Here is a 26,499-nt window from a genome sequence, read left to right as displayed (position 1 = left end):
TAAGAACAGTGCCTGGCAGGTGGAAATAGTAGGCATTTGCTAAACACGAACTAAATGTCTACTATCTGCCAAGTACCCACACACTTGTATACGATGTGTCTTTTGCAAAACTGAAGAAAAAAACCCACATACATAGTATGTTTATAGTAAATTTTGCAGTCAAATTCCAAAACTCAGCTATATCAGAGATTTCTGTTTGATTCAAACATCATTTGTATTTTTATTCTCTAGGAAGAGAGTATGGATGGGGTGTGAACATCTGCATACATGTGCACATTGAGGCCAAAGACAACCTCAGTCATCCTTCTTCAGGAATCTTCTACCACGTACCTTGAGACAAGGTCTCTCACTGGGTGGAGCTTGCAAAGCAAGCTAGGCTGGATGAGCACAGAATCCATGTATCTCTACCCTCTGCACTATGATTATAACTGCATGCCACCATGCAGCGTTCAAAACAAGCTCACACTGCTTTAACAGCTCAGTCTTCTCCCTGGCCTAGAATTTGTTTTTAATAGTAAGCAACATGAGATGTTACAGAAAAGATTTAAGATTTCTTTCTTTTTTAAAAAAATAGGTTCTACCAAATAGAAACCCAAGTGTATTCTCATTCTCTTTTGTAATAATAAAGACACAGAAGAATTTGGGGCCCAGGAAAAGATTTGGATATGAATTTCAGGAAAAAAATAATTCTGCTGGTTCAAACAACCCCAAACCTTACGAAGGTACGCTTTTTCGGTTTTCAGTATTTGACTTTCTCTAGTTTGTAGTATAGAATTCAACATGTATTTATGTTGTATGATATGGGGCAAGCCACATGACTATGATATAGAGTTAATTGATAAGATATTAAAAATGATAATTCTTCTGGATGAAAAGGATCTTGCAGGCATATCCTGTGGCCCATGGACTACACGCTCCTCCAGACAGCTACATATATATCCAAAATAAAATTACAAACTTATTCAAAAACTTACATGTTTTTGATTGCATGGTTCTAGAACATTATTACTGCAGATGGCAACACCCTGTTTCAATGTCAAGAAGTTGGGGGGGCCTATAATCCATTTGTGTTATTTCCTTCAAAAGACTTTCTTCTTAGGAAGCATAGAAAAACTATATATCTCAAGGTTATAATTTCCATAGCCTCCTTATACAATCTATCATTATATATGAAATGCTCACAGTGATGAGACTACTTGAAAGTGTGTGTTTTTGTCTGCAGACCATAGCTTAGGTGGATAGCTAACACCATATACCATCAAAGGACAGCATAAAAAATGACAAGTTCCATCGCTGTCATTTTTCCCTTAGCTGGTGTAGTAAAGGACTTCTGTAAGGGGGCACACCAGCTCACACTGGACACCTCCAAGTTCCTAGCAACTACTCTAGAGATCAGAAACTGACTCACCTACCAGAGGAGGAAGCTGATCAAGGAGCAAGCCCTTCACGGTGTTCACCTGACCTGACTCTACACTTCTTTGCTCAGTTTCTGCCTTCACTACACTGTAACGTCACTTGACAACCTCAAGACTATGCATTCTTCTCCCAGCGACTGCCTCTGTGGGGCCCAGGGCAACCTGGTCACACATGATGGAACCCAGTCCATGTGGGGCCCAGGCCACACAGCTGCAGCAGCAGGCAGCACCAGATTCCAGGAAAATCCATAAACTGACACCACCCAGGGAGGGTCAGCATCTAAAGGGAAGTACCTGACATTCCAATCATTAGATAAGATTAGATAAGGTCATAAGACATCCCTGAGTCCAGGACTCACCTATTCCTCTTTTGCCAAGACCCCTAGACAAATGGCAGCCAATTAGGTTCCTGGAAATCCCCTGGCCTCACCCTCTACTATGATAAAATCTATACCAACTGGGCTTGTCACTCTCTGCTCTCAATTGCTGAACCAGAGAGGTGGAGAGTCCAAGTTTAAGCTTGAACAAAGGCTCTCTGCTTTTACATAGGCAGAATCCGTGGTGTTTTTTGAGGGACCCCACTATGTTGGCATAACAGCCTTCACTTTGGGGTTAAAAAGCCATCTTCTAGCAAAGGCAAACTAGGTTCATTCCTGTTTCTCAAGGATTGGGCTATGCCCCACCTGTATGTAACCTTAACTATAAATGGTTCTGAACTGCCTGTTCCAGGAATGGCAATCGTGACTTTGTTGCAGAAAGTTGTTTATGATCCTCTTGTAACCCCACCTTTGTTCCAAATGTTATATTGCCACCTATGACTGACTACCTTTCTTTGTTCAGGAGTCCCTGTATAACTAACTGGTGCTTATATTCTGCACTTATTTTGCCCAACAAAAATGCCCCATTTGGAAATCCCGTACCCCTGAGCTATAAAAGCCTTATTTTCCTCACATCCAGTGCTGACTTCCTGAACTCCGTCTTCAGGAGAGGCAGCCTGGGTACATGAATTAAAAAGCTTGCTTCAATTAATTACTTGCTTTTATTAATTTGGCCATTTTGATTAGGGTTGGTGGTCATTCTCCTCCCATCATTGGGATTGGTAGTGACCTTCACCTCCACTGAAAAATGTTAGGGGCATGCTAAAATGCTCTATTCTTCTTTGTAAATATCAAGACTCTTATTATCCCAAAGTCCACGTTAAGGTCACTGGCCCCAAAGCTAAGAATGACCAAAAGAGCTTAAACCAGGAAGAACTAAAATAAAACAGCAACTATAATCAAGTAGAGGGTCTTGCTGCCTTCGCCCCTTCCACTGCTGGCACTTGCCCCGGAAGCAGTGGTCAAGAATAGCCCTAGTAAGTATTGTCAAGGGAGAGTCCTGGAAAGAACTGTGCCTGCAGACACTGCCTGACCAAAAGACAGTGGAGGTGGACCTGCGGGAATGTTGGGGTTCCAGATGCTTCGCGCTCCTGATTAAACCACTTCTAGGAAGGAAGTAACATCCTCAGTCTAATAGATTAAAAAACAAACAAACAAACAACAACAACAAAAAAAAAAAAACAAAACATTTTGGACTCTATTCATTTAACAGATTGATAGTTCCCACCAACCCAGAAGCTAAATGTGTTCTCAGGCAGTACCCTACCTTCAGTGTTTCAATGTATCAACAAAGTGTCTTGATTTGTGGATTTCTTTGTTTTCTTGATGTAAAAAATAAAAACTTCATGAAACTGCTCCCATATTAGAACAGTAAGTCTGAGGGCAACTGAAATCTGTGTTCCCAGGGCACTGCCATCCAAATCTGGTTCTAGAGCAAACTATCTCTTTATTCCCTTTGAGGCGGGGGCTGCATTTCAAGAGCGGGGTCCACAGCATGCCTTTCAAAACAACCGAGGAGAGTGAACCATCAAAACTATTATTAAGTATCTTCTCAGGACACGAGGCCTCACACTCAAAGGAGCATCTCCATTGCAGGCAGGTGTTTCATTCTATTTAAGCAGCCTACTGTGAGGCCGCCAGAAGAAATACAGAAAGCTCAGATGAATTCTAATGCCACCTAAACAAATAATTTTCTGTGTATGTCACAATTACTGTCTAGGGTAGTCTTAAAGTTAGAAGCTTTGTGGTAAACAACTCTGCCCTTGAAAATATTCTAGAAACACTGAAATTTTCTCCAAAGAGGACTTTCAAGGTCCTGGAATCAAGTCCTGAATTAGCATATCAAAATAAAGAGCTACTGAAATGGAAATTCTGCATAAGAAACTGGGCGCTTCACAGGGTACCTGCAGGAGGTCCTGTGTCCTCAAAGAGACTGCTATCTCCATCAAGACAGGGACCAGCAAATGTGCTTGTTCTTCATGAATTCCAGCAGAATAAGGTTTATTATTGCTGACGACATCATGTTAGAAAAAAAAAGTCTCGGCAATGCCCCCGTAAGAGTGACAGCGGGTTTGAAACCGAGAGAGCTCCATTTGTAAACCATATGTTGTTTTCTAGCACCAAACCCTATGCAGAATTTTCCTTAAAGCGACAACACCAAACTGGAATCACAAAAGAACCTCATTAAGTATGAATTCTTGAGCTCTAAGTGTAAAAAGGTCCTGGCCCCCTCAGAGCACAAACAATGCAGTGACCACAGCCACTGCCTACTCCGTAAAAAATATTAGTTTTTTTAGAAGGGTGACAATTAATAAATAAGAATAGGGCTGAGGAGATGGCTCAGTGGTGAAAAGCACCTGCGGCTCAACTTTGAGGACCGGTGTTCAGGACTCAATTACACCTGTAACTCTGGCTCCAGGGGCTCCCTCACCCTCTGCTTACCTCTGCAAACTCATAGGGCACCCACACAGACACATCCATATCCATAAATAATATTAAAATCTTAAATAATAGTAATAAATAAACGCTTTGGATTTGCTCCCATCCATGTTCCTTGTGCAATCCAATTTTAAGCCAAAGGGAACTTGGGAGAGGAAAAACAGGCAAAACAAGGAAAATCTGCCAGTTTCTTTATGAGGTGGTAGGCAAAACCATAACCCACTACTTGTTGAAGGTGGCAGAGCAGGCTTCTAGTGCCAACTCCTCAAGAGGCTGAGGAAAGATGAGCCCATTTAAATCCTGGCTGGGCAATGCAGGGAGTCTCTCAGTTCAGTCCACTGATTTTCTAAATGTCCTCGCTCATACCTAAAACAAAGGTGGAGCTGGCCCAGAACAGGTGATGTTTCTATTACATAGCTGGGTGTTTTTAACCTTTCCCTTTCCAGTCAAACCCAAGGTGAGTTCTGACTGAAGGAGGGTGAAGAGACAGAAAGAAAGGCAGTTCCTCAAGGCACCAGCTAAAGCTGCCCCTTATGGGAAGTTTGCTAAACTGTGGGCCTCACCCCTCAATGTGAGGGTCGCTACGGGCTTGGCAGAAAATGAAAATCTACAAACGCACAGCGGTCAAAAGTTACTTCCACTTTCTATACAGAAAAATGAAGTGCAACTGACCCCACTTGCCCCGTGGTACAGTACAATCGCTGCACCTTGTGATTTCACTGGAGTCTTGTTTTGAGTACATCACACTTCATAGTAAGCAAACAAATACTACTCTAGACATCTCTGCTCACATTTCAGACTATGGTATGTAACCGCATTGTGTTCACTGTACATACAAAGTTTTGTTGCTCTCAAACATACAATAGTTTTATTACAAAAAAAAGCACTACTAAAATTTTTCTACAGTCTACACAGCACACAGATCTTTTAGTAAACCTCTGGACTGCACTGTGTTAGAATGGTTGATTTTCAAAAACTGTTGTCTGGCTGGGCAGTGGGGGTGCACACCTTTAATCCCAGCACTTGAACTCCAGAGGCAGCAACAAGTGGGTCTCTGAGAGTTTGAGGTCAACCTGGTCAAAAAAGTGAGTTCCAGCATAGCCAGGTCTGTTACACAGAGGAACCCTGTCTTAAAAAGAAAGAGGAGAAGAAAAAAAAAAAAAAAACCTGCTCTCTGGGTTGAATTTCATTTTTTTAAAAATTGATATAATAATTTTAGCATGGTATTAAAAGAGCCTCTAATAATTCATAAAGTAGCCTTGAACATATTGTGTAATAAGTATTTTATAGTGTTCGTCACAGTGACAATAAACTCAACTTATCAATCAAATCTGAAAGACACTGAGGATGTTCAGTGTTTTATCAGGCCTCATACTCAGCAAAGACTTTACACTTTGCATAAAAATAAGCTAGCTCATCCATCTCATGCCTATGCAAATTCACTCGCCTTAAATAACTGGTAAATTACCTGTAGTGAATGTTTGCTGCGCATAGGTACATGTGTTCCTATTGACCCAGAATCACATAACCAAACTCTACCAGAAAAAAATGCTCTGTCTCTTTAAGTATATGAGGATCCCAAATCCTTCCATAACCTTGGAACAACATTATATTTGAAATCACTAAGGGAATACACAAACATTAAGCCCGGAAGCAAAGGTCTTAATTGGCCTCAGGGTAAAAGTTATAATAACCACACAGCATTTTGCCTCTTCTATTCTTATCTACTGAAAACAAAGAAGAGGTGAACATGAGTCATTGTTTTAGAGTCTGACTTCCCAGGACATTACCAGGAGGGATGTTTTCAAAACCCAGGAAAAGTCATATTAACAAAACACACAGGTTTCCCCTCCATGGACTCCCGCATCTGGCTCCACCATCAGCTGTGTTATTTCGACAAATATACAGCACAGGAGGCAATTACTGGATTATATCAAACTTGGGGGGAAAAAAGTGAACTGAAACCAATAAAGATACATACACTTGACAAGGCAAAATTATTCCCGTGCCCCCTTCGAAATCACGGAAAGAAGTTCAGAAAGCTGAGGAATGAAGCAAGCAGTGATGGAAACCTTGCTCAGTAGAGAAAGGTCAAAAGGGGCACTCTATTTCAGGGAGGATCAAAGGGACCTCATTTTAAATTCTGCTTGCAGAAGAACAATTCGGCTTTTTTTTTAAACGGTGGCAAAAGACCAAGCATATAGATGACTCAGTAAGGCAATGCTCCAGAGGCGACGATCACTTACTCTGTAAATGGAAGGTAAGAGCTGCTTCATCTTCAGCCTGTGGAAGACAAACACATCATACACGGCTGAGACCGCCAGGACAGTCACTCCTTGTTCCTTCCACAACATACTGCATCCTGCACACAGTCCGGTCCCCAGGAACCAGCCCCAAGTTCTGGCCGAGTAGCCTCTTGTAGAACAGTGCTTAATGTAGCAGAGCAAGGAAAGGAGGAAAAAGAGACTGGCGCCCACATCTGCCCGTCCCACGATGCCCGCCACTGCCTCCGTATGAATGGGGTGAGAAGCGAACATCAAGCCAGCCATGAAAGTCCAGTATCCATCCCCGAGAAGGACCTTGGAGAAGCGTGTGAAGAGCCCGGTCACGGTCGCATGCAAGAGGACATTGACGAGATGGTAGCTCCAGGGATTCAGTCCTCCGATGGCATGGTTCAGTCGAAAAGAAAGAGTGCAGAGTGGCCGGTAGGACTTGTGGCTACCACTGTGTGTTAGAAGAGTTCCCCAGAAGTCATTGTAGAAAATGTGTGTCCATGGGGTTTCTGGGAGCAGGTCCTGATTAGTCTTGATAGCACGGCTGAAAAACAAAATGTATTAAAAATCAAATGTAAGATACATATTTTAAAGGAAATTGACATTGATGAGATACTCTTCCTCAGAGACTTGTTATTATGTTTAAAATAACAATATTTATAACAACAAGTCAGGGATCTCAGTACACAGAGGTTGAACCAAGACCTTCCCCTAATGCCTGCTAAGGCTACAGTGAGGGCTCCTTTGCTATGCTGAGAACCTGGCCCCTTGATAAGCACAGCCTTTGAAGAACAAGTGAATATAAGAGTACCATGGATGCTTTCAGCCTCCTGTGGCAGCCCCTAAATAACTGTTCCAAAACTCTTGTGGAACTCTGTTTAAAAACACAACCTTTAGGCTCCTGGTTAGCAGCCGCTTGTGACCCTGTGTTCTTAAGATAGTACAGGTGCTGCTCCTCTTTGGGCTGCATCTAGATCCAGCATCAGCACCTCCTAAAAACAAATAGTCATCAATTGTGTCCACGCTGCTGGTCTCTAGGACCAAAGAGGAGCTATAGCCAAGAGAGCTGGAGAGATGAGAGAGATGATAAAATGGCTCTCTACCTACCTGGTGTTACCTGCCTGAATTTATTTATACTACAGCCTTTCCCATTTCTGCTCTCACCTGTAAAAATCATACTGACACCTCATTGTCACCTTGAATGTATTTCCGGGATTATATGCCTCATACATCCATGGAAATGTCAAGGATGGAGGGCCTACTGTTTATTGGGTCCTTGCTGTCTGCCAAGCACTCTGGTCCCATTGGCTATATCTTCTCATTTGAACTTTGGCGCAACACTGACAAAATCTTGCTATTATCTGATATCTTACTATCAACATCTCTCAGGTGAGGAAATTATGGCTGAGAAATATAAACCAACCACTGGTTCAAAGTCATGTGTGTTTGGAATAGAAAAGTATCGTGGTTTGTATTATTTTCACTATTCTGTGATTCCCCAAATGTAATCTGTATACCACTGTGGACATTTAAGTAGATATAAAAATGGACAAATGTTAATCGTTCTGTCTGTTCAAATGTCCGTTTAAAAGAAAGATGATCTCATCAATCATAGAATTTTAGCAACCCTTGTTCCAAACAGCACCGATGAAACTGTTAATGCAATGGTGACAAATATTAAATAATCAAATCTGTGTTTCATTCAGAATATCCAGGGGACAGATAAATGGTAAAGAACCAAGAAGAAGAAGGGAATCTTTCGAGAGTAAGAAAATGAAATAGTACATAAGACTGTAAAGGGATAAAGGGAAATTAGAATGGGAGGGGCTAAATGGGGAGAGAGGTGGGAGGATAGGACAGAGATGGGAATATAGGGAGGGTCTGAAAAGCCTTATCAAAACCTACTACTGTAGACGTTTCCCAAAACGTGTGTGTGTGTGTGTGTGTGTGTGTGTGTCTGTGTGTGTGTGTGTGTGTACTGTAGTGGCAAACATATTTTGTTAGCAGAGTAACTTGGATTTAAAGGCCAGCTCCATGAGATAAAACCCATACCTGACGCTCACAGTGATGAGTCCAAGCACTTCAGAGAGCGTGCACAGTACCTTCTTTAGTGAAAGCTGGACAAAATTCTAGCCAGAGAAAGGGCAGTGGGTACAACCAAGAGTAATTTTCAACTGAGAGTGGCCGAAAGAGGGAAAATCATTTCTCCTCAGTGAAGTGTCACTGTTTACCGCAAATCAGTGAAGGCCTCAAGATCAGGAGCAGCTGTCTAGCACAAGGGACTCCATGACTCTGTGTGTATGTGTGTGCTCGCGTGTGCACATGTGTGTGTGTGCATGTGCCCATGTATGTGTGTGTATTTTCTTTGTTCTGTTTTCATTTTTGCTTTGGTTTGTTATTTGAGAGAAATGTTAAGTTGGGTAGGTAGAAGAAAGGATCTGGAGGAACTCGTCAGGGAGAATATGATCAAAATGTATGATTTTTAATGCTTTCAAAGACATATTAAATAATAGATAGCCCTAGGACGGTAGAATCAAACGTTGAAGATAGAATGTGAATGATTCTGTTTAGAGGATTCCTCTCCTGGGCTACTGTAGTTCCTGGTCAACAAGGAGACATCTGGATTACTGTGTAGCCTTGCGACACATATTCTCTAATGACAGAGAACTAGGGAAGCACATGAGTCAAAAGGTAGAAGGACTAAAAAGCTCCAGAACTGGAGAACTCTCTATTAGTCCAGTAGCAGGGCAGCCTGGGCATTTTAGAAGCTTCAGAACACATACGTGATGGGAAGCTAGCCCAACAGTACAGCCCTCTAGTTCTTTCCAGTTCTGCTATCTGTTGTGAGATCAAAGACCCATCACATGAATGTTTTGAAAGGTCACACTGGAAAAACCATGGACTACAAGGAACAGCCTTGATTCCTAGTTCTATAATTTCCTGACTGACTTAGAAAACATGACAATACAACAAATATCCAAACAGATTAAGAACATCGTCCGAAGGAGAGCAGCTAAGTAAGGGGGGCAAAGGGAGTATTACATGGGGCAGAAATGACTGGCCAGTGGTAATGTTTAACTCTAACTGTCCCCCCAATAAACCTATCTGTTTCTGTTTCTCTGATACACTTTTACCTTGAAACAATTTGAGGAACACTTATAATCAATCATTTATCTTAAACACAGTGAAGCAGAAGTCCCATGCATATCACTGGGACTTAAGAGCAACTGACACCTTTACGTTATCAGCTGTTAGATTATTGCACAAGGATCAAGGTAAATTTTTAAAATAAAGTTCATCATAAAGTCTAGTAGACTAATTCTGTAATCGAGTAAATGAGGAGTGAAATTTAGAACAAAAGAAAAGCTATTAGTTACTGGTAGTTCTCTACTTTCTGCCCATCCTATGTTAGTCCTTTATGTACATTATTTACTTATGAGACGTAATTAATGTTTCTAGATCTTTAATACAAAGACCAAGCTATTAAAACTATGTCTTAAAATTGCACAATAGAAAGAGTTCATTGTTCCTCCCAATACATAAGTTTTCCTCTTTCATCTTAGTAGAAGGCTTTGAGCTGGGAACATGGTTCTCTTTTATATTTCCCTTAATGTTCAACATGGTCATGTGATTAACTTTGATCTACTACTTCCAGAAAGTATATTAAGAGGAAACTATTAATTTCCCCTCCTCCCAGGCACCTCCTTTTGCAATATGGACAGCTGCTGAGAAGAGAAGAAGCATACAGCTGACCAAAGTAACCAAAGAAGGGCAGTGACCCGCTGTCATGGTAGACACTAGCCCTAAGTTAACTGTCCCGTGTCTCTAAGACTACACTGCCATTTCTCCTAAGCTATGAGACTGTGAGTGTCACCTAACAGCAGCAGCTGAGCCAAAACACAGCCACGTCCTTTGTTACCAGAAGACCGACGACATCACAGTTGTTCGGTTTTCCATTTTGATTTTTCAAGTCTCCGTGTATTGACTGTATATGAAATGAATTTCCATATAAATTGGCTTTTAAAATATTAGAAACAGATGTTTTTTTTTTCTGGATCCATTAAATTAAAACTCCCTGTTATGACATTCATCAAGACTCTAACCCAGAAGTAATTGCTTAAGACTTGATGGGGTATAATTAAAATTTAAAAGAAATATGAAAAACTGACATACTGCCAAACAGTGTTGTCAGAGAGCGCAGATTTCAAGTACTTCTGAATCAAACTAGACTGGCTTATGCTGGATCTTAACATCGACAATGGCGTGCGGATATCCAGAATCAATACAGAGCTACTGACGTGTCCCTGTTAGAGCCCCTGAGCTCAGGACAAAGCGCTCAGGGATGGGGCCCTGCTAAAATGGTCAGGAAAGCTGGGAAATACATTACTTAAGATAGTGCTTCACCCTCTAAATGGAAGGTCCAGGAAGGATGGAAAATGGTCTTCCCTGACCCCATTATTCTATATTTGTTCTGTAAAATCTTTCAAAGAAAAAAAGGGAAATCAAGCAGCGTGAAAAATTCATTCAAAGCAGCTGGAGTGTCTTAATATGATAGCAATAAACCTACTTACCTGAAGCAAGCAGAGAAAAACTTCATCTACCACCCACAAAATGAGGACTCCATGTTAGAGCCCCCGAGCTCAGGACAAAGAATAAGATTAATAAGTCAGAACAAGGAATGATATCAATAAGTCTTATACTTTCTCTGGGGGAGGGGCTCTGAAGCCCAGCCACAAATTTATATACTGTAATGAAAAACAAAACAAAACAGAAGAAAAGGCAAGCAACAAAACTAAGGGACTAACAATGTCAATAAAGCAAAACTGGAAGAACAAAGGCATACCTCACTTCTGTGTCGAACATACTAGAATGAAGGAGACACTTGCATGATGGAATTCTCTAACATGTGCCATCAGCCTAAGCAGGACTTTAACTGATGACTTTTAGGACAAAGGATGATGAACTATAACAAAACTGCACTGGACTTTAATAAATAAGCCATGTCACACGTGCAAGTCGGTGATAAGGGCTGCATCGTGACACCATTCAACCTCGCATTAGAGAAGACGGACCAGAGGGACCTTAATAAAACTGAGTGATCTTCAGGCAGGAAGAGGAGTACTCATCTGTCACTAAGCAAAATAGATTTTGATCCATTTGCATTTTCTCCTATGAGACCAAAATAGAAACAGCAAAAACAACGTCTGCTATTTCACAGCTAATGGGACACCTTCACGCAAACCAGAATTGCACGTCGGTATAATTCCTGGGGTTGCTTTTGCATGAGCTGGTGACAGAAAATTTAGAAAGATATTAAAGAATCAGGAAAAGTCCCATCTGGGGAAAGTGGGCGGGTGGGAGGTGAAGGACAAACTGACAGAAGGGGAAGAGCAACACTTATAGGCAGAATTCTCTAAAGAAGACAGGACCAGAGATCATCTTTTGAAGCAAAACGGTCCAGTCTCTCCAGTTGCCATAGAGGTCTTAACCTGCTTCCAGTTTTGTTCATTTGTGGCTCGGTTTTTGCTGCCTTGTATTTTTTTTCTCTCCCCCACCCCTTAGGAAATGTTGATAAAGGCCAGCACGGTTATGAAGCTGAAGGATAATGTGTCACATCACCTCAACTATTGTTGAGTATGTGTTCATGCCATAAGACTTCCACTGGCTGACACTTCCAGGTGCAAGTACCCTCTTAAGACACGACCTAGTCCATCAGAGCAGAATGCAGCTTCAACCAGCAAAGGTATACTCCTCTGCCATTATTGTGTTGAAATGGAAGTAAAAGCCAAGCCCTGAAGCGGGAGATGGGGTGCGGGACAACTTTGCAATAGGCTAAACTTTGTTTTATTGAAGAAGAGACGAGAAACAATGCCTTTTTTAAACCAGCCCTGCTTCAGCAATACACAAGCAGAAATATCTATGCTGAAGCAAGACAACGTAACAAAGCCTAAGAAGATGCTTTTGAAGATGCAGCACAGTAGAAGAGCCCTTGCACAGCACACAACAAGGCTTTAGGCTAGACTCCAGGATGGAGAGGAGAGAAGAGTGGGGAGATGAAAAAAAATATATTGTGGATCCGACTGGACATATACTGAGACGACAGTATGGTATGCTTTTTTCTCTCGGTATCTTACTATTCTCTTTTATAAACTAAAAATAACTGGACGTGCCTTGTCAGGTCACTATGAGAAATAAGCAAAAAGTAAACACCTACATGCAACACAAAGTGTTGCATACAGCATTATGTGTAAAGGACACATGTCCATGCATCCCACTATGTCCGTGTAAAGCATGTGCTTGTGACACATGTATACAATCACATACACATGGGCAGATATGTCCTCTGTGCCAGCTGTTTTTATCATGACCACCACCAACACTAAAAACACACTACTGTTGCTAGTGACATCGCCAACAGGGGTGCTTTCAACACCCCCTTAGATTTATAGTCCTCAGATTCTAAAGATCAAAGGTGTGAGGATTTCAGTCAGGCTTCTTTAGGCTTGAGCTGATGAGATGCTTGCTGCACAGACCCGAATGCCTGAGTTGGATCCCAGGATCCCATGGTGGAAGAAGAGAGCCTGCCTCCCAGATACTGTACTCTGGCCAGCACACACACAGACACACACACACACACACACACACACACACACCATAACATCCAAGGGTACACTCATATACACATCAATACTCACATACACCGTAAGTGTTTATAGCACAGAGGGCAACTTTGTGAAGTTGCCTTCCACTTTCTACCTCATTCATGAGTCAAGCTCTCTCTTATTATTGCTTGGTTTGGGAGGGTGGTTTGTTCGTCTGTTCTTTGCTTTCGCATAAGCCAAGCCGGTCGCCCAGCAAGCTTCCAGGATGTTCTCCTTTCGATGCCTCCCATTTCCCAGATGATCACTTGGACTATAGATACATGCTACAGAGGTCCCAGGCATCAGACTCAGATCACGTTTTTACCCGCTAAGCTGCCTCTCCAGCCTCCGGACACACTACATTTATTTTTTTTTTTTGAATTTTTTTTAATTAATTTATTTATTTAAGGATTTCTGCCTCCTCCCCGCCACCGCCTCCCATTTCCCTCTCCCTCCCCCGATCAAGTCCCCCTCCCTCATCAGCTCAAAGAGCAATCAGGGTTCCCTGACCTGTGGGAAGCCCAAGGACTGCACACCTCTATCCAGGTCTAGTAAGGTGAGCATCCAAACTGCCTAGGCTTACTGGCCACACCTAAGTGGAAGGGCGAATACGGGAACCATGATTTCCCTACTAACACCAAGTATATCACCTTTAATTCCAGATGTACAGTTTGCAGGTAAGAATAACCCTTCTTTGCAAAGTTCTGGTAAGGAGTACATCAGGCAATGTTACTTTAATGCATAACAGAAGCGCTCACTGTTTCTGCAGACCTACCCCTGATAGTACAGGCACCCTGTTATTTCCTTTAGAAAACAGTTCTGTCTCAGTACTTAGGGTCAAGGCTGTCCTCAGAACATGAGGAAAGGTCTTGGAATTCTGTCCTTCGGTGTACTACGAGTTCTTCATCTCCATATCTGGCCAAACAACTGAATGAAAGGTACGTGAACCAATCAGAGTCAAGATGGTACCAATAATCCACTGAGAAAGGGCCTCTTATTTCAAGAATGAGATGAAATCTTAGGGCAATTTAAAGGCATGGTCTGTCTGAGAGTAAGGTCAACTTGTGTTATCAGAAACCAGAGTGACCAGGAAAAGGGATGCTTCTCCGTATAGTTGGATCCAGCTATGCCTAAAGCCAACAGATGGACCTTAGTCATAGAGATGTTAGTCTAACACATGTAATCAATAGTGCAATGTAGTAGCCCATTATACAATTATCACATAACACTGCGCTTGCTCTTTTCGTTCCTTATATTTAGTACAACTGAATCCACAGAGAACTTTCCCAGCAACCATCTCCATCTTCCTCTGACCCCGTAAGGAGTACTAACATGACTCCATCACTGAATTCAAGGTTGTGAGTGAGGGGCATGTCTTTCTTTCTCTCTTCCTCTTTTTTTTAAAATTGTTTAAGGATACTTTGAGGCTTTTCACCACATCAGAAAAGCCCATGAATCCACCTTTTGTCTATTTTCTAAAATCCTTGTTTAGGCTTTCATTATTTCTTGCTTGCGCTGCTCAGCATGCTGACAGAATTGCATGGCCATTGTATGCGTCCTTCATTAGCCTATGGGTCCCCTCAGGAAAGAAATAATGTCTTTTCTCCCAGTGACCAAGGTAGCTTAGGCATGCAATAAATATTGTTAAACAGAACTCAATGGTTATGCCTATTGCCTGCCTTCTCACTTTGATCCATTATGCATGCAACGAGCTAAAAAAAAGTTCCAGAAATACAACACTAACTCCACCTTCACTCTCCAAAAAAACCCCCTTATTATGTCCTATCTCTTTTCTTTAAAAAGAGGAAGGAAGGAACGGAGGGAGGGAGGGAGGGAGGGAGGGAGGGAGGGAGGGAGGAAGAAAACTTTATAGATAGCATTCATGATCTCCTAGGTCAATCTCGTATTACCTCTACATAAACACGCAATGTCATTGAAAATCTGCCACATCTTTTCCTTGGCTCAAACCATTTCTTGTCTCCTAGGCCATAAGGCATGCTTTCCGACAATCATTGCGTCTTTCTAAATATGCTTTGCTGCATTATTGCAGCATGCTAATTTGGAAACTACATGAAAAGTGCTTCCTAGTTCCTGCAGCTGAACGTATTTGCATTCGTCTTCGGGTGCCAGTGCATTCCCCGTTAGTAAAACTAACTTCTTACGACAAGTTCCAGGGATCTTAAATGGGATGATATACAAGACATGTTTCAGAAGAAAATGGGAGGAATGTGTGTGCTAAGAGTGGTACACAGGTGTGTTTAATATCCCCCCTTTTCCTTTCCCAGTAGAATATCATTGTCCAATAAAAGAAAAAAGATTGATTCTGTCAATTAAAGTCTTCACCTGCCAGGTTATTCATCTAGCTTGTAATGGGCTAGGGACTTCAAAGGGTAAAACAGATAGAAGGCTGCGTGAAATAGTAAAAAACTCCTGACTTTGAGTAATAGCAGCCTAAGGGATGAAGCAAGTAACGTCCGGGGAGTTTCGTGGCAGGGTGGTAAATCCACCGCTAATAAAAATACTAACAGCTAGAGTAGAACATAAACCAGACGCCTGCCATTTCAGAAGGTCAGAAACTCGCATGAGGAACGCAAGCAAGCCTACATTCATGGAAAGAAGTTAATGAAGCAGCGGTGGAGCAAGGGATGTGTTGCCAGAACTGCCGTCAGTCGTTCCAAAACCCACAGAACAGGAGAAAGTGTGTCGAGTCTGAAAAGGAAGGAAGACCTTAAAAAGGAAGACCGGACCAGCAGAACCATCAGCTGCTATCTCTTCTGGTGCTACTGTCCCCAGTGACGCCCCAGGAACCTTAATGGGAGACTCGCTTTTCTTTTTGGAACATCCTCATCTCCCCCAACATACTGTTAATGCCTCAGAAACAGAAAACACATCTTACTCATGTTTTGGAAAATAACGTACAGCAGGTGTCCACGGCATACCTGATAAACTCAGTTCTAACTAGCGATGACTAGTACGGGAGCTTTGTTCAAAATTGTTTAAAGTATTGAGGGAATTATCACTTTCATCAAAAAGTAGTTCAATCACTCTGGGCACTAACCTTTGCTCACACAATGATAATTAACTGTGAAAAACCATCAGGTTAATTGGCTTAACCTAAATGTCTCTGGCACTCACTTGCCACTTAACCTATAATGCCTTCATTAAAGTCCCTCTTTAGGGATAAGCCATTATATTGAGAAAGCTCCAGTTAATATGCAAATACTTGGCTAACAGTGTAGGGGAATGAAGAAAAATACCATACCATCTTGGTCCTGTCTTAGTTTGAGGAGAAGTGATGTATTTCAGAATCACACAGCGCAAGGATGTTTTCGAGAAGGGTACTCTGCTGTCTGGGCAGGGATGTCACTAGGTCCAGGGGCCAGGGGAGGCACTAGAGCCTGGCTGTCATCTATCATTACAGCTGGACCTGCTTGTTCATTTGCTCTTTGATCGCCTCCAACTAGACTGTAAACCTGTCAAGGTCAGAAATGATGACTTCATAAGCAACTACCACTTCATAAATTCTCACCATCCTGCTGTCTGGGAAAAAAGGTCACAAGATGTGAGAAAGAGCCTGTTTCAGGGCGAAACACTGAAGGCTGGGTGGTGAGGGGCCTTCACAGGGAAGTAGGTGTTTGTTTATTGTAAAGGTAAATCTTGCAACTAAAGGAGTCGATTCTGGCGAATTTCCCTCCCGTTCCTTTGAGAGTTTTTCCCACAGGCCATTACAGGACATTTACGGTCTGGACAGGAACACTAATCCTTTCCTACCCAACCACACAGTCCTCCGAAACTAGAAAAGGAAATCCATTTAAAGATGGCCCAGGCCGAAGTGAAACCCAAACTGTTGGAGATTATATTCCCATAGTTACAGCAACTCTGTCCTCATCCCGAAAACAGGTTCCTCAACACTCTTCCCTTCTTACAGGGAATAAGGTGAAGGAAGACTCTTTACTAAATGTTGTTGAAGAACCTTTAATACTCCAGCGACAACAATGTTGTCATTTCGAAAGTTCATGTCAATGAAAGCTGATCATTTAAGTTCAAGCTGCGGTTAACCTGAAGATGTTTCTAAATGTTATTTACACAGAAGCTATTTAGCAAGATAACGGCAAAAGGGAACAGCAGGAAGATATCAGGAACAGTGTAATCCAGAAGTTTAATTCCACTGATTAAAAGAATCTTCAGCTCAAATATTATCTCATGCTTTGAATTTTATATGATGAAGAATATTTCCTATTTCATTATTTGGTCGTTAAATGCAATCACACCTTCCTAATTTATCAAGGGGGCAGTACACGCATCTCTTTTCCCGTTTTCTAAACGGATTCAGCCTCCATTAAAAGGTTTAAAACTACCCTGCTAATTTTCAAGAAACTGATAACTGCTTTGAAGAGGCACTTTGAAACGTTCTCATTATCAAATCAAGTAAAAGAACCATTTCTGTGTACTGGTTCATAGCCATCATGAATTTGTCAGTAGGTTTTCATACCAAAATAAAGAGGGTGGGGGAAGCCAGGCATGTGGTACCCAACTGTACTCTCAGCACATGGAAGGCTTCACAAGCTCACAAATCGGAGTCTAAGCTGTACTACCACCCTGTAGCCCAGGCTAGCCTTGACCTTATTATCGACCTATTTCTTCTGCCTGAGTAGTTGGATCTACAGATTACATAGCATGAGTAGTGATAAATATCTCATGTTTTATTTACTTAATTTGACATACCACAGTATGTTTCCATTACAAATGCCTTTTTAAAAATGTATTAAAGAGTGCAAATCAATATTTGTAATTTTTCTAACTGAAAAACAGTATGGTTGGGCATGGTGGCACATGTTTAATTATACTATTCTGCCTACCGAAGCACAGAGAACACAAGTTAGAGGCCACAGATGATATCTTATCTCAAAAGAAACTGTGGTATGTGTGTGTGCATGCACGCGTGCTGTGTTTAACTACCTAAAATATATTTAATGCTTTCTATCAGGCACCGGATTCTAGAACAGAATGTAAGTTGAACCAGCAGACTCCAACATCTCTGCTTTGAGCTCAGTCTTGTCCTGTGAGAGTGTGAAGAAGACAGGAAGGCTATCTTTGTACTCCAGGATGTGGGCATCCAACTACACTCTAAGCAAGCGTGCGTTGACCACTGCGAACAAGCCCTGTCTCTTCGAGCCTTAGTTTTCAGACATTAAGTTGCTGTTCAGTTTCAGAAAGCATATACAGAGATACTGACAAATGTCCCAATCTTCCAAGGATAGTACTGCTTTCTATTAGAAAGTCACATCTTTGAGGAGGGTTCCCGGTCTTCGCACCTCAGGTGAAGAGGAAACATGCCTGCTGGCTAGGGTCAGGCTCATGGAATGCCCACCCTAAGCCCAGCCTGATCATGAAAGCTAGGAAGGAAGTTACTAAGAGGAAAAACAAAAAGAGGCCTCTCAAATAGCAGTGTCACAGACGGGAAGCCATACATATTAAATTATCCAGATGTTTGGCTTATCTGCGCACCTTCTTTTTGTCTTCTTTGAAGTGAGTCTTAACCCAGTCACTTTCCTTTAGCCTCACCTCTCCTTCAGCCAAAAAGAACAGCCAAGAAGCTGATTTCAGCCAAGTGTCTGCAATGAGCCTTCACAATTTAGATTTTAAAATTTTCCCAAACGGTGCCAATGTATCCTCATAGGTATTCTAGCTATGACATTATTTTGTGTTTATATCACTTTACACGTTACAAAATGTGCTCATGTTCAACACTGCAGCACCCACTGTGGCTCTGGGTCAGCGGATTCAGACAGCCGTGGATGTGAGAACTGCAGAGTCTTGCTGAGATTTGGTTCTGCAAATTTAGTGCTGTCTCCAGACTCCAGGGGGGAACCCACTCTTCTATTGCTCTGCCTAATACGGGCTGAGTGAATGATTTCCTAAGCTCCCGTAAATACAGAAGATTCTCGGTACTTCAGAAGGTGACACACAGAAATAAGGCTATTAAAAATGGTTATTAAGTGAAAATGAGACTTCCGGAGTCATTTGTACCAGATATGACTGGTGTTCATGTAAGATGTTGTGGAAACTGGGAGAGACACCAGGGGTTGGGGGATGAGTGGGGAGGGGGAAACAGAGGAAGGATTCTGTGAGGATGCATGAAGAATGGGTCTTCTACAAGACAAAGACTTCAAGAGAAGGTAGGGCTGATGGCACCTGGCTGGGAAACAATTTCCAACCTCCAAAACTGTGGGAAAAGACAATTATGTTGTGTAGGCTACAGGTCCGGGTGAATCTGTAATGGGAGCCCTCTCATACAGTACACAGTACGGCAGCACAGGGACAATAAGGGGCATCTCCACTCATGACCTTTTAACTTGCCGAGTGTCAATATATTCATTCCCAGGTTTTATTTCTCCGACACTGTACTAATAACTGTGTCTTTGCTAAAAGGTTGAAGTTTGTGAATAGAAATAGGGGTTTAGGAGGTGTTTCGTACTCAGGCCAGAATTGACGCGAGTCTCTACCAGGGAAAAAGAAGAATCTCAATCCTACCAGTGAGACCAATAACAGAAGGACACAAATACTAACCAAACAGGCATAACAAAATGCCAGTAGTACTTCGTATTTGCACTGAGATTAACAGAACGTACAGAGTGCGAGAATTATCTCATTTTCTCCTCCCAATCAGACTACAAACCAAGAAACTGGAGTGGGAGAAGGAAGTTAATTAGAGGCAGAAAAGACAGGAGTGTGGCTCTCCAATCCACTTTATCTAACTCTCTAAGGAGTCCCTGTTCCTCCCCATGGACATAAATCTCCAGAGAAAAGTGTTGGGAAGGCCATTCGAAAGTAAAACCCTGAGCTATTACTGCATTTTGTCTGGAATCCATATATCTGCCCTCAAGACTCAATAAAGCTATAAAAATGCTTTGTGCCATATTCTTTTAATTTCTGCCTTTCAAAGAGAAAGTCCTCTTAACACCAAGGAATCTCGGAAAACGTGAGTCAAAGGAAGGTGTTAGCTGTCTTGCAGTGACGGGTGCGAGAGGCAACCTCATGAGAGCCCCGTGCTAACCCATAATTTCATCTTTACGAAATCTAATAGAAAGCATATTCTAGCAGAGGTTTGAGTGCCTGCCTCTCTTTTCAGCTATAAAATAGTCGCACACACTCACACATACATCTGAGAAAGATCAGACTTGAACATATTGCCGCAGCACACGCACAACATGGGAAGCTTCACCAGGATCCCTTGTGATGACAGGGTACACAGACATCCCGACAATAAAATCAGCCTCACAGCTAAGTCAGAGAGTCTTTTTTGGACACGAGAATATATGAGCCCTGATGAGAAGCAGGCAAGGAGGAAAAACACTCACATTTAAAACCAGCACAGATGAGCCTACATGAAGTACCCAAACATTTGGTCCACAAACCGCCAGCAACTCTCTAATTTGTCATGCGAGGCAAGAGATATTTCATGCAAAAATGAAAACAGAAAGAGATATTAACTTCACCATTAAAATTTACTGCCATTCCAATATGTAGTATTTTCTGATCTGGGATGTCAGTCCCTGATGAAACTTTAATAATCAAAGAATAAATTAAATTCCAAGAAGCTCTGATGCTTTTTTTGTTTGTAACCCTTTAAATAAATCACACTCTAGGCGCTCAATTACATGTGCTAAGTGTTATGGGAAAATGATCAGCTAGCTCCTTTAGATCTCGTGTTGTTAACAGACAAGTTATGGAGCACAAGCATGTGTCTTTAAGAGTAGCAGAGTGAGAGGCAGGGTACATTATATGCTTTTGTTGATTACAACAACATACGCAGTCGTATGAGGAGCATCTCTGTTTAACATTTCATTTTAACTGCCAAACCGATAACCTAAACTCCCCAAGCAAGACTTGAGATCATGTTTACTCAAACTTGACCACGACAGCAATTGGTGTAGACAATTTTGTTCACCCCCACCATTGCCAATACAACTTTTTCAACCTCCAAGTAACTGTGCTAATTAAATAAATGCACCAGGCATGAAATGAACAAGCAGAATCTATAGACAAGAATGGAAGACAGGATTCAATCAGAGGAATCTAAGCAGAACAGATCTAATTTTCATTCATCTTTTATCTGAAGCAACTTCTCATATTCATGTTCAGGGTTAAAAACACACGTCCTCGAACACGGCAGAGTTAGCCAAATCTTGATTGGAATCATCCCTCTTGGACTCATTCACTGTGATTCCCCTTTCTCATCTATAAACCATTGCTGATGAAGGTTAGCTAAGATAACTAGGTTAATTCCAAAGCCTGAGGCCTGATACACAGTGAGCACTCAATCAATGACTGTCGTAAAGGAGAGATGACACAGCAGTTAAGAGCACTGGCTGCTCTTCCAGAGGTCCTGGATTTGATCTTATTGTCCACATGGCGACTCACAACCGTCTGTAATGTAACTCCAGCTCCAGAGGACCTAATGCCCTATTCTGGCCTTTGTAGGTACCAAGTATACACATGGTTAGCTGACATACATGCAAGCAAAACCCACATGCATATGCATTTTCTAGGAAAATAAAGGACTACCCTTAGGGTCCCACCTCTTTATAAATGATAACATTAGCCAATGTCAGAGCACAAAAACAATATCCACAGCAGTCTAACTCTGCCAGGATAGACAAATGTGAAGTTAGGTAGGGTGATCAAAAACAGTCTAAAGGAAAGAAGAAAGAGTTACAAAGTTTGAATGTCAGAGACTAATTAAGATATTCTGGGAAGCAGCCTCTCCACAAGGATGACAGTTACGTACTATCTATGATCAACTTTTCTAATGCAAGATGATAGGATTCTCTATAAACACCGATTTCCTTAGGCATAAATTCAAACCTTATCATTTTCTTGCATGAACCAGAAAAGCAATTAGCGCAGGCATTTCAAGTCACACAAGACACCTATTTTCAAAGACAGCGCATGGGAAAAAAATACACATTGAAATGCTTCTCTGCGTTCAAGTAAAAGCTGCAGCTCGCCATCACCTAAGCTAAGCCTTGAGGTGAGCTGTGGTCATAATGGTTCAGACTATAATCTACAAGAGTTTATGATCAGAAGTAGATCCACGTCACAAAGGGCAATGTCATGGACTCTACTATGATCATTCCAGGCAGAGAAAATGGACTTTTTACATGGAAAAGCTAATATAACAGTTGCCTTGGGGAGGATTACAAAACAGGGCTTCTCAGTTGTTTTTGTTTGGTTTTGTTTTTGTTTTTTTGGTTTTGGTCATGTCTTCCAATGGTTTATTCTCTGAGCATCCTGGGATAACGGTCAATGTTTCTAATAGGACTAAAACTGTGCTACAACTCCCCCAATGGCATTTAGCACTTTTAACAGGAACTCTAAACTCTGCTGTCTTTAAAAAGCAGGAGGTCATCGGGAGAGGTCATTTTTCAAAGCTCTCGCGAACTGGCACTGGGCTTTTAGCTAGCCACAGAGATAAGGCATGTAGTCTTAGTAACTGAATAGCCTTTCTTTAATTTTTAATGCCTGTCCATTTCACAGCTTCCAAGAGGAATCAATGGCCTACTTATGGTATCATAAATGGCTCAGACTGTGAGTTGGGATGTGTTTTGACGTAGCAGGAAAGAAAGTCATCCATCAACTATTCATTTCGGGGAACATTGGCTAAAGGTTACAGAAGCTAAATACAAAGGCCATCTTCCTCGTCACACCAAAGGGAAAGAAAGAACAGTAACAAACAAGCTCACCATTGTCACCCTGCGAAAGAGCTGGAGTGAAAATAAAAGCGTGGAGGGGACACGTGTTTTTTATTTCACATTCAGAAATCACACCCAGGTATAAATGTGTTCAAATGGCAACGGGTTCAGCTGGAATGTGGAAGACCAAGGGGTTCACACATCTAAAGACCCACAGTTGTTTTAGAAATTAACTACACCGTCTCTTAAACTTCTACACAAGTTCTAAACTGATCCAGGTGTTATCATCAGGATACAAACAGATGTAGTGTTAGCAAATTTAACTGTGGAGCCAGTTCCAGCCCGGACTAATGGGCTCCACATGCTCAAAATGATCATCTTGGTAGGAACACACTCCACAAAAGCCGAAACTTTCAAACAAAACAAGGCTTTCATTATCAGCATTGTGCTCACAGATGACGACTTGGGGACAGAGTCTGCTTCATACTGATTATGATTTTGACGGGGGAAAAGGATAGTGGGAAAGGAATTCAGCCTCAGAATAATAAAGCCATGGTTGTCATGGGGCTGTTGATGGCAGGGCGTCAATTCTGTCCCCACAATAAAGTCAGCACTGTTTGCATCACCCAGTCTTTGTCTTGACATCCCATCTGGGCTCAAAAGTGATTGCAAGTAGAAAACTGATGGAGATGCATATAATGCCCGAGTGGGGGTGTAGATCTTTTTAGTCCTCGTACTGTTAGTGTGTGTGTATCTATATCTGTATCAATGTGATCTCACTAACATTCCTCCCATATTTTCTTTGGTGAAAATAATAAATCTCTAGGACTGCAGAGAAAGGAATAGGTAGGGATAAATCCCATCATTGCACTGGTTGACTCAGAGCTGTGTCTGCTGTTCCAGAGGTCTCTAAAGAGGGGAACCTTGTACTGAAGAGACGATTCACCATTTCAATTTATAATTCATGATTCTTAAAAAAAACACAACAACTTAGTCTAATCTATAAGTAAAATACTGCATAATAAAGGAGGGCAAGCTTTAGTCAATTCCCTTTCCCTTTGGTCCATTTCTCTTGCAACTATTGGCACTGACTAAACTTTCTAATGATGTTAAATTAGAGCAACATGCTAGAAAGCTCTATAGAGAAGGGCTTTCACTGAGCACCATGCATTTATTGACTTTTCTATTGACCAAAAGCCATATAGCTTTTAAAATAACAAACTTCAAAACACCACATTAAAATTTTTCTTTCTCATTTTTCTTCCCGAATTCAACTCTACTATATTAGCAAAGGAAAAGATGACATGAAGTAGGAGGCACACACAAACTCCATTTCCCACATAATGGCAGACCCAGAGGCAATATTCAAAATATAAAGAGATGGGCACGGGAGCAGTGTTTTATAGGCTTGTCAGAGGCTCAGTATTGAATGTTCAGTTGGTGGACCATGCCATGAGGAGGTTTATGTGACCTCAGGTAAAATCAAAGGAAGGCCAATGGGGAGAGGGGTAGCTGTTGACCAACTACGGTGTTCAAACTGTGGAGCTACCCAAATATCAGGTACCATGTAAGACTGGAGACACATGACTAATCACTGCTACAGACAGCATGATTCACATTCATGATAGTGGGATGGGGGTGAGCTTGTGAATGCCTGATCTTTAAAAACGTCTATTGACAATTGTCAAAAGGAGAGATAATTAGGGTAGCATACTGTGGTGTCTAGGCGAATCATTGCAGAAAGAAATAACCAACACAAGAAAGTTGAGATCAGTAGAACTGAGGGATTGAAGCGAAATATAAAGTTGGGTTCCAACTGAACCCTTGCCGAATGAGAACTGGTGAGGTAGCACCACAGACATGGAAAGAAAGCTAGGAAAACGTAAGAGAAAAGATGTGTCAAGGACTCCATAGTGAAGCCAACTCCAGCACCAATCAAAGGCCCTGCAAACTCAGACTTCAGTAAAAACATTCAGAGCAAATGAGCAGAGAGTTATATGGTAAGCTGTAAGAACAGAACCTCCAAACATTTCTCAAGCGCTGCTATACGACTTTAGCAGTTATTACCGATACGACCGCGGACTTGTTCGACATGAAGAACGGGATGGTGACAAATCCATCTTTTACAGATCGTGTAACACACTGAGTAAAAGAAGAATATAAATTCATCCGCCTACTACCTGGTGTTTCTGGGAATGAAATGAAATCATCATCCTCATTTTCAGAATGACTAATTATTCAGTCATGCTAGAGAACCACTGATTTAAAAAAAAAACAACTAAAACTTGATCATCAGTCACTTTGAGATGTTCTGAAAAGGTAATTTTCATCAAGTTAGTGAAAATGCACCACATCAAAGGAAGCTTCGATGTATTCTAGAGTTACGAGGAAGGCTGAACCCCTATAATATCTGGTAGGTACTGAGCAATGCAGAAGCACACTGACAGTGTTTTTATCTAGTGAGACAATGGGATTTCAGAATGCAGTGAGTCCCCCATCACTGAATGTTCACCATCAGAGATAGCATGCTTAAGAGAGATTCATTAAATAATAATAATAATAATAATGAAATAGAAAACCTAGGGGCATTGCAAGTCTTGAGATGCAACATTTTGGTGTTTCTAAAGGACAATATTTCTAAAACAGGCAATAATCCACTGACTATTAATCTTATGATACATATATGTGCAAATTAGATTTATATGCACAGTGTGGTGATGCATGGTTTTAATCTCAGCATTCTGGAGGCAGAGGCAGACAGATCTCTGTGGGTGTGAGGTCTGCCTGATGTAAAGAAATACAGAAAGAAAGAATGATACTATGTATTATTTAATATCCTCCTTTAAAGTACCTCACTTTGGTGTTTTAAGTATATATTTGGCTTCGTTCTTATCATTAATATCCATGGTTGATCTGACACACTGTAATGGACAATCTTCCTTGTGACCTCATTGGATTTGAAACCATCTAGGAGACACATTTCAGGGCAGGTCTGGTTGTGTGGGAGTTTCCATAGGGGTTTAACTGAGAAAGACTCACCCTCTCTGGCTGAGGTCCTCGGTGGAACAGAAAGGGCAAAAGGAGAAGCCAGATGAGTGGGGTGTCCATTTGCCTCTGGTCCTGACCGAAGGCCAAGTGACACCCAGTATCTCATACTGGCTCCCACCACACCTCCCTGCTGTGGTTGGTTTTTGTTTGTTTACTCTTAACTGTTTTGGTTCTTTGCCCTTTGGTCTTTAGGGGACACATGACCATGACCCAGCTCCCAAATAAACATGTGGATAGTTATTATTACTTATAAATGCTCAGCCTTAGCTTGGTTTATTTCTTGCGAGTTTTTCTTAAATTATCCCAGCTACCTTTTGCCTCTGGGCTTTTTCCTTGTCTTGCTTCTGTATATCTTACTTTCACTCTTCCTCCGTGGCTGGCTGTGTAGCTGGGTGGTTGGCCCCTGGTATCCTATCTCCTACACTTCATGTTCCTTTCTCTTCTATCTCTCTTCCCCAATTTCTCCTTCTCTTTTTATTCTCTCTTCCTGCCAGCCCCATCTATCCTTTTTCTCCTGCCTTGCTATTGGCCATTCAGCTCTTTAATAGGCCAGTCAAGTATTTTAGACAAAGTAACACAGCCTCACAGAGTTAAACAAATGCAACATAAAA

The 26,499-nt window shown here is 41.6% G+C and overlaps 1 protein-coding gene across 1 annotated transcript in view; it reads right to left on the bottom strand.

Moving 5' to 3' along the window:
* Tmtc2 (transmembrane O-mannosyltransferase targeting cadherins 2) overlaps positions 1 to 26,499 on the bottom strand; it is a 381,444-nt gene that overhangs the window by 217,457 nt on the left and 137,488 nt on the right. The window contains exon 2 of the mRNA XM_075954329.1: positions 6,478 to 7,048. Within this exon, the coding sequence (XP_075810444.1) occupies positions 6,478 to 7,048 (571 nt within the window). The remainder of the gene's footprint in view (positions 1 to 6,477; positions 7,049 to 26,499) is intronic.

Source organism: Microtus pennsylvanicus, chromosome 20 (assembly GCF_037038515.1).
Source record: "Microtus pennsylvanicus isolate mMicPen1 chromosome 20, mMicPen1.hap1, whole genome shotgun sequence".
NCBI lineage: Eukaryota > Metazoa > Chordata > Mammalia > Rodentia > Cricetidae > Microtus > Microtus pennsylvanicus.
The sequence above is the reverse complement of the archived record's forward strand: the minus strand, read 5'-3'. Positions and strand labels throughout refer to the sequence as shown.